The following is a 13,464-nucleotide window of genomic DNA, read 5'->3' as shown; positions in this document are numbered from 1 at the left end:
CCTCGTGGTGGGCGGTGACAAGTGCTGACGCAGGGCTCCAGGCCTACGCGACTGCAGAGGCCTGTGGGGACACAGACGCTGGGGCGGGCGCTGGTGCCCCGCTGTGCACCGTGAGTTCTTGCCATCAGAGGTCACCTTGCAACCAGGTTGAACCCCGAGTGGCTTCGGTGGGGCCACGTAGACAAATCTTTGTCCGCTGACACGTCATACTCTGGTTTTCTGTGTCCAGGAGAATCTACCACGCTGGCCTGCCCGTGTGCACACGGGGTGGGGAGGGCCGAGGACGGGACAAGGGACCAGCCGGGCTCAGCAGTGGACACGGTGTGTGCCAGCAGCCTGCACGCAGCACTGTGTTTGTCCACGTGCGTTTCTAGGTGTATCTCTGTGTCTGCCTGTCTGTCGTGGTCTCTTTAGAAGCAGTTGTCGTGGTCAGGATTTATAAGTGTCATATACTAGGTCTCTAGAAAGCTGGCCCTGGGATGAACTGACCTCCTCGTCCTGACTGTGTTGAAGGTCTTTGTCACCCGTGCCAGTCCACCTAACCAGGGTCTGCAGAGAGGGGCCTGGCCTCCCGCCCTACCCCAGTGCTGAAGCCACTGGGGGCCTCCAGGTAGCTGCCTAACCTCTCAAGGCTTCATTTCCTCCTCGGGGCCTGCCCCGAGGCACCTTCTGTCTTGGACCATCTGGCCCATCCCAGTCTTGTCCCCAGAGAGGCACCACGGCCCTGCTCGGCGCACACACAGGAACCAGCTCCCCGCCGCCCCCTCCCTACCGCAGGGTGAGCTGAGAGGTCAGTGGAAAGTTACCACTGTGACAGAAGCCCAAGAGGGAGCCGTGTCTGCAGGACGAGGCTTCCCTGGGAAGTGGTTCTGGCTGAGGTCTAGGGTATGAGTCAGAGTCAGCTGATGAAATAGAGGGAGGACAGGGTTCGTGCAAAGGCCCTGGGGTGTCTTCTTGGGAGCCAGCAAGCGGGGGGGGGGGGGGGGGGGGGGCAGTCCCAGCAGTCAGAGAGGAGCTGGGAGGGCACAGGTGGGCCTTTGTTCTTCTCCCAGGGGCAGCCAGAGCCACCAGGGCACATTCCACAGGAGCTGGGGGAGGGGGTCACATCGGGGCTGCCAGCCACCCCCACCCCACCCCAGGGGCTGGGACATGACTGCCTGCAGAGGCCAGGAGCGCGCTGTCAGCACCTGGGCTGGGGCGGGGCGCATGAGAGCTGACGGGGGCCCGAGGCACAGACGGGAGAGCCCAGGCTTCGCGGAGGGCCCAGGAGTCAGGATGCTCACCCTGCCGTCTCCTCCCTGTGGACTCCCTCCCCCAGCCCCCTGGGTGCCCTCTGCCCAGGCCTTCTCCCACTGTCTGCCATTCCTGCGGTTTTCTGAATGTGCCCCCCTAAGGCTGGGGTGACCCCCGGTGGTACCCCGTCACCTTCGCCCTTGCTAGTTATCATGCCCGCACCCCAGGGCCCCCTTGCCCCCTGGGAGATGCGGTCAGATCAGGGCACTGCCAGACCCTGCGACGTGTCTTGTGCCCCCGTGGCTTCCCAGAGGGCAGTGCGAGGGCTGCTCTTGTTGGGCCTCGGTGAGGAGGGGGCAGTGTGGGGGCAGCTTCCATGTTGCCATCAGGCAGGGGCCGGGGGAGGGGGGATGGACCCCCCCAGGAGTGGTGTGTGGGGACCCAGTGGGCCCCTGCTGCCCACTTCCGAGGACACTCTAGGCTGCTCGCCCCAGGCCCTGGTTCCCCTTGGCCTGGGACCTGCCCCACCTGCACAGGCAGCTGCTCTGCCAGCCCTGGAGGTGGGGCTCCGAGAAGAGCCGCAACCCCCCCCCGGGGCGACCCACACCCACCAGGCCCGTCACAGTTCCTGGCACTGGGGCCGATCATCACAGCACACCCTGCAGGGCCCTGAATCACCCCGGCTGCCTCTCACCCCGAGGGAGCGAGGAGAAGGGGGCACAGCCCTCCTTGAGTCAGCTCTCCCATGGTACGGACGGATGCCTCTTACCCACAGCGTGGGGAGGTGGCATTGGTGCCCAACTCCTTGGGGGTTGGAACAGTTCCTGGGAGACGATAAAAATTATGAGTTACGGCTCACCCCGGGGGCTGGGTGGTCTCCTGGTGCCCCTCCCCCACTGGAGCTCTGCAGGAGGCTGGGGTGGAGTGGGCCCAGTGGGAGGCCCTGGCCCAGACCTGCCGTGCAGCCTGGGACTGTGAGTGACTTTTCAGTGGCCCCTTGGGCTGCACCAAGCCTGCCACTGTGACAGCTCTCTAAACGTCTGGTACCAGGTAGTGTGGACCCTGGGGCCACTCTCCTCCATGCCCTGCAGGGCAAAGTCAGGTTGCCCCTCCCAAGGTGCGAGGCAGGAGGGCACGCCTGGGGCTCGGGGGAAGGCCCCAGAGGAGACCCTGGGCCAGGGTTCAGGAGGGCACCAGGGCTGGGCCCTGCAGGACACTGCAGCGGTCACGCTTGTTATTGTGGTGGTGGCCTGAGACCTTTGTGGGTTACATCACATCTCACACCCGGGTTTCTCATTCAGCAGTGGGCCTTTGGAGACCTGAGATGTGATGGCTAATCTCAGAGGTGAAGCCACTCCCCGGGGGTCGCATAGCATAGGCGCTGAGCAGAGCCATCCGACTCAGGGCTGCAGCCTCCCCGCTCCTTCACCCCCCAGTGGTCCCTACATGCCCCACCCCTGCCTGACGCCCCGGCCTCACCTCCCCCCCGCTCCCCGTCTCGTTGCAGGAAGTTCTACTACATCACCCTGCTGCGAGACCCCGTGTCCCGCTACCTGAGCGAGTGGCGGCACGTGCAGCGGGGGGCCACGTGGAAGACATCGCTGCACATGTGCGACGGGCGCACGCCCACGCCCGAGGAGCTGCCGCCCTGCTACGAGGGCACGGACTGGTCGGGCTGCACGCTGCAGGAGTTCATGGACTGCCCCTACAACCTGGCCAGCAACCGCCAGGTGCGCATGCTGGCCGACCTGAGCCTGGTGGGCTGCTACAACCTGTCCTTCATCCCCGAGGGCAAGCGGGCCCAGCTGCTGCTGGACAGCGCCAAGAAGAACCTGCGGGGCATGGCCTTCTTCGGCCTGACCGAGTTCCAGCGCAAGACGCAGTACCTGTTCGAGCGGACGTTCAACCTCAAGTTCATCCGTCCCTTCATGCAGTACAACAGCACGCGGGCGGGCGGCGTGGAGGTGGGCGAGGACACCATCCGGCGCATCGAGGAGCTCAACGACCTGGACGTGCAGCTCTACGACTACGCCAGGGACCTCTTCCAGCAGCGCTACCAGTACAGGCGGCAGCTGGAGCGCCGGCAGCAGCGCCTCCGGAGCCGCGAGGAGCGCCTGCTGCACCGGGCCAAGGAGGCGCCGCCGCGGGGGGACGCCGAGGAGCCCGGCCGCGTGCCCACCGAGGACTACATGAGCCACATCATCGAGAAGTGGTAGTGGCGGCCGGCGGGGGCAGGTGGGACCAGGCAGACTGACCAACACACTCGGCCCCCAGAACTCCGTGGGAAGAGGACCCCCGTCCGCTTGCCAGAAGACGGACGGACGGTTGAGGGAGGGGAAGGGGTGGGCCTGGTGGGTCGGTTCTTCCCACCCTCCCAGGCCGGGGCTCTGAGAAATCAACGTGGGAACCCACTGGGTCAGAGGGAAGGGTGCTTGGAGGACCCCCCAGTCAGGCCTGCAGGGCTGGGAGCAGGTACGTCCCCGCTCTCCCGTCCTCCTGGTCACAACGGCCACAGGTTTGAAGACTAGAAAAATCCAATGCAGTGGAAGGCGGACCTGCCAGGCCAGGTGTGTGGTCACGCCCACCAGGCACACGCCCCCCCCCCCCCTCCACTCCCCCCTGCAGGTAGCTCAGCCTCCAGGGAACCCCTGGCCCCAAGGCCTGCGTGGAGACACAGCCCTCTGAGGTAGCCTCAGGAATGGAGTTCCCAGCTCACCCATCTTCAGGGTCAGGGCCCGGGCCCACCCCATCTAAAGCCAAGAAGACTCTAGTCCAGCCCCTGGGAAGCCCACTCCCCTCTCTAGCCCAAGGTCAAAACCCACAGTGTGGCTTCATGCTTCGGGTCAAGAGATCAAAGCACATCACCTGGGGTCCCCCACCCCGTTTTCCTCAGTCCCCAGAGCAAGGGGCGCTGTGGGGAGATGGTCCCCATGCTGCACTGCCCCCTTGCGTGGGCGGAGGGCATCCCAGGAGTAGGAAGGCCATAGGTGAGGATGCTTCCACCTGTGTCCAGGCAGACGTCCCAGCCAGACCAGCTCAGACAGGAAGGGGGACAGAAATCAAGAGCTCTCCCCCTGCATTGTCCTTTCTGACCCTCTGGGCTTTGTCAGTGGGCTGCCCCCAGCCCCAAGCCCATGACTTGGACATTTATGTGGGACTTAGACCCATTCCCCCCACAGCCCCGTGTATAGAGTTCAGTCAAGCCTCCGTTGGCTGGAACTCTGCAGACCACAGCCACTGCCCACGAGCCATACTTTGGGGCCACGGTGGTTCAGGACAGCCAGGAAAGGGTACTCGGGCTTTCAGATTCTCCTCCAGGATTGGAAGAAACAGCTCTGGGTGGCTCCCCTAATACCCAGATACACAGCCCCCCGACCCCGGGCTCTCCCCGCGTTTTCCTGCGCCCTTGCCCCTACCAGCTGGTCAGGCCTGTTCCCCGCAGCCCTGCAGATTGGAGAAGCCATGTTCAGTCCACTGTAGACACTTGCCCCACGCCCATCCCTCCTGTGCTCGGGGAGGCCAGGCCAGCGTCGCCTCTGGACGTGCGCCCCGCCCCCCACGACATGAGGCCCGAGACCTGGTTCTGGGGAGCTGAGTGTGAGCCCCACGCCCGAGGTGGATGGGCACCCCGTCTCCCCAGGAGAGGAAGCACACGTGCCCGGCGGCTGCAGGCCAGACTCGAGGGTGGTGAGGGCCCCGGGCCCCCGGCAGCCTCATGGGCAGATCCTGCCAGGGTTCCCTGCCCCAGGTTCCCCTTGGCCACCCTAGCTGCCCTCCTGTGGAATGAGGGAGCCGTAAGCACCGGAAGGGTGCTTTAGTCTTTGCCTGTCTGGCCTGAGCCGCCCCCCTCCCCCGCCCCCGCCCGCCAGCTTCCTGCGCTGGCCACTTCATCTTGCAGTCCAAGGACAGCGCAGTCAACAGGCCCCCGAGAGCGGACACATCATGCTGAGGAGGTGAGTGCTCAGGCAGCTCTTTTAAAGGGGTGTGAAGGTCAGCATGGGGGTCTGCGCCAGTACTCATCTGGGACGGGCGCGCTCCAGGGAGGAGGGCGGGACACGTTCACGAGAGCTCTGGGGTCCTGCACAAGCACCCGCGACGCTAGGGGCTTGCTGTGGCCTCCCACCGGGAGGAGAGCTGTGGTGCGTGAGCCGCCCGGGCACCCGGCCAGCGGCCTGGCTCAAGCAGCCCTCCCCGAGGTGCGCTCCTGAGGGTGTGGCCCGAGTGCAGGATGTGTTTTGTACATAATGGAGTGTTTTAACTCATGGCCCGTTGTCCCAAGTCACACGGTCTCCTCGGTTTCTTCACTGCATCTGGAAGGAGGTCCTGGCTCCGGCCAGCATCCAGGCAGGGGTGCCAGTGACAGCACCAGCTGGCAGTGCCCCTCGGCCACTTGGGTCTCCCGTCCAGCACTGCCGGCTCAGGACGCCTGCTTTGAGGTAAAGGCTTCTTGTGCCTGCAGCATCTCCTCCAACACCACGGGCTGGGGCTCCAGGGAAGGGATGGCCTCCCCAGGGCTCTTCCCAGGGCTGAGGGACAGAAGCAAACATGCAGTGAGTGAACAGCTCCCCGCTCCCACCACCCCAGGCCTTCGATGTCCTCTCTCGGAGGAGGCGTGAGGGACGAGAGAACTGTCCAAGCAATGAGTCTGTGAACGTCTTGGGAACTGGAAGAGTTTAACTTGAACCCAGGAGCGTTTAAAGCTTTATTTATTTATAGCTTCTTATTAAAAAAAAAAAAAAAGTGTTGAGAAGAAACCTTTTGGTGACTCATACAAAAAAATGAGTTGATGATGGAAACGCAAGTCATAATCATCTAATTGTTTTTGTCTAGGTCAAGATGAATGTTAGCAGATGAAATAAACCCTGAAAAGGAGCGCTGGTGTGTGTGGTCTGTGGTCACATAGCAACGCGCCTGGCGTGGCGCCGTCCCGGTTTGATTTTCGAAATGAGCATCTGTGAGCTCACAGGAATCACACAGGAGCAGACGGGCTCCCCTCAGGAGCAGGCGGCAGCCCAGTAAGAGAGGAGTTAACACACTGTGTCACTAAGCCTTGCTTTGTGAAAGTAAGAAATGTGACTGTCATCACCGCGAAGAATAACTTAGGGACTTCCCTGGCGGTCCAGTGGTTAGGACTCTGCACTTTCACTGCCGAGGGCCCAGAATCCATCCCTGGTCAGGGAACCAAGATCCCACAAGCCGCGCGGCGTGACCAAAAAAAGAATAACTTATCAGTCATTAATGATAGGACTTGAAAAGACGAGGCCCGCTTAAGGGAAGACAGACAGAGCAGCGCAGGCATCGTGTGCTTACCTTCTGAGCCTCCTTCCCCTCAACTTCGATCTTGAAACATTGCCAATGACAGGTTGAGAGAGCAGGTCGTGGACACCATAAACCCTTAGCTGAGATCCCCCTGGATTAACACGTGTCACGTTTTGTTATCCTGCACTCCCACTCGTTTTCTGTCTCTGTGCACACGCATCACACACACACACACACACACACACACAACCATTATCACATTCCTAAACTTTAACATAATATTAGCTGATGCACAGCCCGCATCCAGATTCTCCGGTGGTCCGTGCAGTGTCCTCAGAATGTTTCTGTGACCCTTGCAGTGCTCAGCTGTCACGCCTCTACTGTGTCCTTTAGCTAGACAGAGCCCCACCCGCCGCTTTCCTTCGTCTGTCTTAGCGTTGGCATCTTAGTATAGGCCGGTCGCCTCTCTTAAGGTCCGCGTGCGTCTGTTTTCTCACGGTCAGATTCAGTTAAAGGCCGGGGGCATAAATGCTGCGCAGGTGACGTGGTTCTCCGCCCGCCAGCGCCGATGAATTGTCGTTCTCTGTCCCAGTTGATGTCTGGGTCCTGACGTGATCACGGGTCTCACTGCTTTTTCTTCATGGAAACCGATCCGTTGTGCTCGCGGGTAGGGCTGGCCGTTGCTGGACAGTGGAGGGCCGGGGGCCTCAGGAACCGGCCCCTGCACTTCCTCTAGTGGGCACTGTCGCACACAGGACTCTGGAAAGGCTGTGTTCAGACCCTAAGGTCTGAGGGTCTCTTCTTCCTCTTCCCACGGTCTCGACCTGGAGGCTCAGGCATCCAGCCCAACTCCCCATCCGTCCCCATCCCTTGCCTGCAGAAAGGAGGAAGGGCAGTCACAGCCGTGCCAGGGGGCGGAGGGGGCCGCTTCCTAGTCACCAGAGCTTCCCCGCCCAGCGAGTGCTTGACCCTCCGGGTCTGTGAGGAGGCGTCCTCTCTCTTACCGGAGCGGAGCCGTGCAGGAACGGGGAGCGGACGCCCCGTGCAGACCCAGCCTCAGTCCCTCCTGGACATCACACGTGGGGCCTCAGCCTGCTACCCGCTCGGCAAACCCAGGGGGAATGTGTCCTCCTGCTGCAGTGGCTCCATTCTGCCCCGCAGAGCCAGTGTGTGAAAAGACAAAGGCCGAGTGATTCCTGAAAACACCTCCCCGCAAAATGGGGGTTTTCGCCTGCCTTCTCCTGTTTAAAGTTGAAGGTCACTTCTGAGTCTTCTGCACTGGCTGCGGCCTCCCGTGCGTCGGCCCAGCCTGTCAGCCCGGCCACCCTTTCTGATCCCCTGCCCCTCCCACCTCACCTTGCTCCTCCTTGGTCTCTCCCTGCCACCCCACCTCCTCTCCCCCCACCAGCTGCCCCGCAGCCCAGCCTCCCACCCCTGCATCCCTTGCTGTTTCCTCTTCACGCCAGCCGTGCCCCAAGTGGCGGGCCTGCCACCTGTGTGCTTTCCCTGGATCCTCAGCCCCAACCTTCAGGCGAGCTGGGGACCCCTCCGTGCTCCACACCAGGTCCCTCCTAGGGAAGGCAGTCCCGACTTGCCCACCCACCCAGGCAGGTGCCCTTGGCAGGGACACAGAGAGGAGCCTGCTCCCAGCCCAGAGCACGGGAGATCCCTGGGGCCATCACCAACCCAAGACTCTCCTTCCAGAACACGCACCTCGTCCCAGGGACCTCCTCCCCAGAGGCCCTGGGGAAGATTCGGGGTGCGGGTCCTGGGAGCCTTGGCCCAGCACCCCCGGCTGACCGGGCCCCCTGCCCACAGACTCCTGCCCTGGTGGATGGGGATGGGCGGAGGGCTTCGCCCTTGGCGTGGGGGCTGGTCTGGGCTCCCCTCCACGTGCAGCAGCGGGCAGAGCCTCTGGGAGTACAGCCTGTTGTCAGGCCAGGTTCGGAATCCAGCTGGCCCACGGTCCCGGGTCGGCCCTTCTCTGTGAAACGGGAAGGCTGCTGTAAGGGGTCACCTGCTTCCGGAGGACAAGGCGCCGGGTGTGGGCGGGGCCACAGCGAGCCACGCCCTCATCTCGTCTCCAGCCCCGACCACCGAGCCGCCGCTGGGGAGGCCTGACGCTCCCCACGACCCGCTCAGCCTCACCCAGCGCACTGCCCCCCGACGAGCCAAGCCACGTGGGCCTCAGCCTCCCCTGCGGAAACAGCTACGGACTGTCCTGTTCCTTTGTTCCCCTCAAAGGATCGTGACAAATTTCCAGGTCCCCCGCCTGCCAGCCCCGTCCATCTCCCCGGCCACGGTCAGCGCCATCTGGTTTCCCGTCCCTAGGAGTCGGCTGGGTCATCCAGCTGCCTTCTCTCTCTCTCTGCCAAAGACAAGACCCTCCTGGCCCCAACGCCTGCTGGGCCTCCCACTTCCCTGCACCCCCAGCCCAGCCCACCGGTCCCAGGGCGTCTCCCCTGGCCCAGGCTTCAGGTGGGACCCCGGTTCCTGGCGGGCCCAGAGGAGGGGTCTGAATACACAGCACTGCCCAGACTTGCCCCCAAACATGCCCTTTTTAGAGAAATTGCTCATGTCCTGACTTGAAATTTCCATTCCCTCCGAAGAGTGATTGAATTTTTAAAATATGTCCCTTCAAGTTAACAGTCTCTCCCGGTTAGAACCAGTGTGTTAGGAGTCCTCCTCTGATTCCCCTCCCCTCTGGGCGGCATCTGGGCACACGGGACATTCCTATCCCCCAGTGATGGGTGGCAGGGCCCTCACACGCCGCCCCCCCGCCTTGTCCCCCTGCCACCTCGTCAAGAAGGCCGTCGGGCCCCCGGCCAGGACTCCCAGCCTCTGTCCTCAGCGCCTCCACTGCAGGGTGTCCAGGACAGTCGGGACTTGGGATCGTCCTCTTGGCCTGGATGAGGCACAGAGGTCTCCCCGGGGGGCTGGCCCTCCAACCCCGCTGTTACTCACCAGGGTTCTTGGCCGCCTCAATCGATAGAAATTGTTAAGAGACCAGACAAGAAATTCAGGCAAGGCTTTACTGGGGCCCCTGCTGCAGCAGGGGCCCCCGAGAACACACAAAAGTTTCCCTTGCTCACTTGCTCCCCGAGTGAGGGGCGAGCTAGTTCCTTATATGGGGTGAGGGTAGGGGTGGGTCCAGGGGTCAGGCCGGAGGGGTAGCTGAGGGGGTCTGCCCACCCCTTTGGTGGTGTTGAGTGCAGGGGGCATGCTCAGTGCGCTGCTTTTGCTCCTGTCTCTTTAGAAGTGGCAGCTGGGAGTTTTTTGGTCTTTTTGTATCTTATTGTCCAGAATTTGCCCCAACTGCACAGGGCATGCAGTTATTTTTAGTCCCTTATAGTTTCTTTGTATTTTGTTGCTGGGAGGCATTTGTCTAGGTACAAGCACTACAGCAAAGGGTCCCAGATCCCAGGTCCCAGCCTGTCTCACCGCCACGGGGAACCCCCCACACACCGGCAGGTTCTTAACCTCCCCCCAGACAGGTGCCCCCCAGCCCACCAGCCATAGGAGGCCAGCTCTCTGCCTCGGTTAGCCTGCCACTCCGCTGCAGCTGACCCGTCCTGCAAACAAACAGCTCCAAGGCCCCAAACAGGGCACACACGGTCCCCTTTCCTTCTGCTTCCCTCTCAGCCCAGCCACGCTGTTTCCAGTGTCTGACCCTGGCCAAGGCCACCGACAAGGAGCACTGAGACCTCCCCTTCATCGTTGCCTGCGGGGCCCCCTAACCCCGGCCCCCAGCAGCTTCTCCCTCTGAAGGGCCTGTTCTCGCTGACCCCATCCTCCCACCCCACTCTGTGGCTCATCGAAACCCTGGGATTTCTCCGTAAAAGGAAGCCTAGGGACGGTGGAAAACACTTCTTTCGCAAACAAAAAGCCAGGTATTCAAGACACAGCCTCTCCAAGACTCAAGAGAGCCGCCTGGAGCCTTGCAGCTGGGGCTCCTCGGGCTGTTCTGTCCTGTGTCACCCTTCCGCAGAAGCCGCAAGGCCGGTATTCAGGCCCCGGGGGCTCCGGACAATACTGTGCGCTGAACAGGTCAGCCTGGTGTTTTCGCAGTGCCGTCGAGGAGGGGGACGCCTCACACAGGGTGCTCTGAGGGACTCTGGCCAGAGGGCTTCCTGTGCAGCAGAGGCCGCGTTGTACAGTTCACACATTGTTCTCTAGGAAAAGTGTTTCACGCACAGTCTGCCCTCGTGCTTCCAGAGCGCGTTGAGAGGTCCTGCACGGGACCTGGCCCGGACTCTCTGCCCATTTCCAGCCGGCACTCCACACAGGAAGTGATTTGTCCCCATCAAAGGATTTTAAACCTCTGGCATTGCAGCAGAACCTGCCGGTTGTCCCCTGATACTCGTCCCCCACTCCTTCCTTAGCAAGAGCGCCTCCACGGATCAGTGGCCGCACAGCCAGCCAGGGTCTAGACCACACTTCCCAGCCCCTCACAACGACATGGCTACACCACGAAACTCTGGCTGACAGAGTCTTAACCACGAGACCACCAGGGAATTCCCCCTTTTGTACCTTCTGAATTTTGAAACATGTGAATGACTTACCTTTTTAAAACATAGATGGCTGAAGATAAAAACAAAAATGTTCAATTCACAACAGCGATTTTTCTCAGAGTTGGCAGAGCAGGGAGCGGCTGGGACTTTGGCTAAAGGAATAAGGGAATTTCAACTTTATCTGTAACACTCTACGTGCTATAGTTAGAAAACAAGGCCCATCAAAGAGTAACAACTGTCACTTCCGGGTGGTGGGTACAGGGGCGGAGGTGGTCGTGTTATTTTCTGTACTTTCTGTATGGTTTTCTGTCTCTCAAAACAAAATCGTCATTGTGAAAAGCCCGCATGCACAGAAGCTCGGGAACTCGGGCTGGCTTCAGGGTCCTGATGGCAGGGAGGGGCCCAGGGAGACAGCCAGGCCCAAGAAGAGCTCCTGGCGGAGACGTGGGACTGAGGGATGCGGGGCTTGGAGTTTTGCTTCGTGTCATTTTGCTGGATGAACATGGAGCAGTCGTGACGGTCCCCAGTGTGGACCCAGCCTTCCCACACGTCTGTTTGTCCCCTTCACTGGAGCCCAAGTGGAGGTAGAAATCAGGTTCCCCACTGGCCTCTCTCATCACCCGAAACGGGGCTCCTCACTACTGACCCTCGTGGGGGCCTTATTACCAGCCAACGGGGTAAAGGCCTTCCCTGACACCTGCACCCCAGCAGGGACGCTGGGCCCATGGATGGTCTAGGAGCCCCACTGGGCCTTTGCCACTGGGGGTGGGAGCAGGGCCCCAGGTTTTTCTGTGCTGACTGGCTGCAGCAGGGTGGTTACTGCCTAAGCGTTTTCCACCCTGCTGGGCCGCCCCTTTGCTAGTCTTTGGGCTAAGACAGCAGGCTTCCCTGGGGCTCTGCTGCCTATGCCCGCTGGCGCCTCTGGGTTCAGGGCTGCTTCTGCGCCATCTCTGGGATACGTGAGGCAAAAAGACAACTCAGGAACTACTAACATGTCATTCCTTTGGTCTCAAAGTCCCTAGTTGGTGTGTTTCTTCTTTGCCTTCTAGAGCCTAGGTAGATACAGATGATAGATAGATGATAGACAGATAGATAGATAGATGATAGATTAGATAGATAGATGATAGGTAGATAGATAAAGTTGATAGACAGATGATAGAGTAGATTGATAGATGATAGATAGTTACAAGGATAGATACATAGATGATAGATGATAGATTAGGTAGATGATAGAGTAGATAGATGATAGATGGATAGATGATAGAGTAGATAGATAGATTATAGATAGACAGATGATAGATAGATGATAGTTACATAGATAGATGATGCATAGTTACATAGATTAGATAGATATAGTAGATAGATGATAGAGTAGATAGATGATAGAGTAGATAGATGGAGTAGATGGTAGATGATAGATACATAGATGATAGATTAGATTAGATAGATGGATGATAGATTAGATATTTAAATGATAGATGATAGATAGATAGATAGATAGATAGATAATAGATGATAGAGAGAAAGATGTTAGATAGATAGATAGATAATAGATGATAGACAGGTGATAGATACATACATAGATAGATGATAGATAGATAGACGGATGACAGCTAATAGATAGAAGACAGATAATATATGTTATATATACCATGTAGGTAAGCCTCCTGTATAGATACGTAGAGAGAGAGGTGGTTTAACTCAGCAGGAGGAAGAGGAAAAAGCATGTCTCCTCTCTGTTCCCAGGAACAGAAGCTTCCTGTCTAAAGGACTCCTGTTGTAACCAAGCTGCCTTTGGGTGTGGTTCTTCTTAGAACAGGCATCAGTGTTTCCTCTGGTCAACGTCAGGGGGGCTCCACACAGAAAGACCTCAGGCACAGTCACTGAGAAAGTGGACGTGAGGACAGAACAATGACCATCCGGCGTCCTCGCTGCCCCCAACTCAGGACGACGCCCACAGCAAGCTTGGCCCAGGCCCTCCTGAACTGAGTATTTCTGACTTTCCCGAGCACGACAGAGACCTGACTCCCTCCCAAGGCCAGCTCCGCCCGTCTGCGGGCCCAGGCCAGAAGCAGAACCGGCACCATCCTTTCCTCTGCAGTCACCCCTTTGGTTCTTCTTTCGTCTTGCTGGGCGTCCGTCCCTGAGCAGGCTGTGTGAGCTGCACGCGGCTGGCTTCCCTGTGTGGGCCCCGGCCCACTCTGGGGCCTCGCCCTGTGGGGTCAAGTGACAGGAGGGGCATTGAGACAGGATGTGGACACCACGGGCTCACCCCTCAGCTCCATCTCAGCTCACATGCTAGTGGGTTGGGAGGGAAGGGGCCCCCGTGGGTGTGCTCCCCCAGCCCCCAGCCAGTCCTCACATGCTCTCTTCCATACCCACCCTTGACCATCACTCTGGTCCTGAACTCACCAGCCTAGGAACCAGTGAGGAATTTCTACCCCCAGATCCTCTGCTTGCC

At 59.9% G+C, this 13,464-nt stretch overlaps 1 protein-coding gene across 4 annotated transcripts in view; it reads left to right on the top strand.

The window, feature by feature from the left end:
* The window catches only part of HS6ST1 (heparan sulfate 6-O-sulfotransferase 1), a 43,435-nt gene extending 36,949 nt beyond the window's left edge, over window positions 1–6,486 (top strand). Inside the window, exons 2-4 of one of the 4 annotated variants that reach the window (XM_060017009.1) lie at window positions 2,741–3,800; window positions 5,103–5,186; window positions 5,513–6,486. In XM_060017009.1, coding sequence (XP_059872992.1) covers window positions 2,741–3,449 — 709 coding nt within the window. In that variant the 3' untranslated portion in view covers window positions 3,450–3,800; window positions 5,103–5,186; window positions 5,513–6,486. Of the gene's footprint in view, window positions 1–2,740; window positions 3,801–5,102 lie in introns of all 4 variants that reach the window. The other 3 variants (XM_060017010.1, XM_060017008.1, XM_060017007.1) reach the window with 3 other exon arrangements.
* Window positions 6,487–13,464: the final 6,978 nt, after the last annotated feature.

Source organism: Delphinus delphis, chromosome 7, assembly GCF_949987515.2.
Source record: "Delphinus delphis chromosome 7, mDelDel1.2, whole genome shotgun sequence".
Taxonomy (NCBI): Eukaryota; Metazoa; Chordata; class Mammalia; order Artiodactyla; family Delphinidae; genus Delphinus; species Delphinus delphis.
This window is presented reverse-complemented; position numbering and strand designations above follow the sequence as displayed.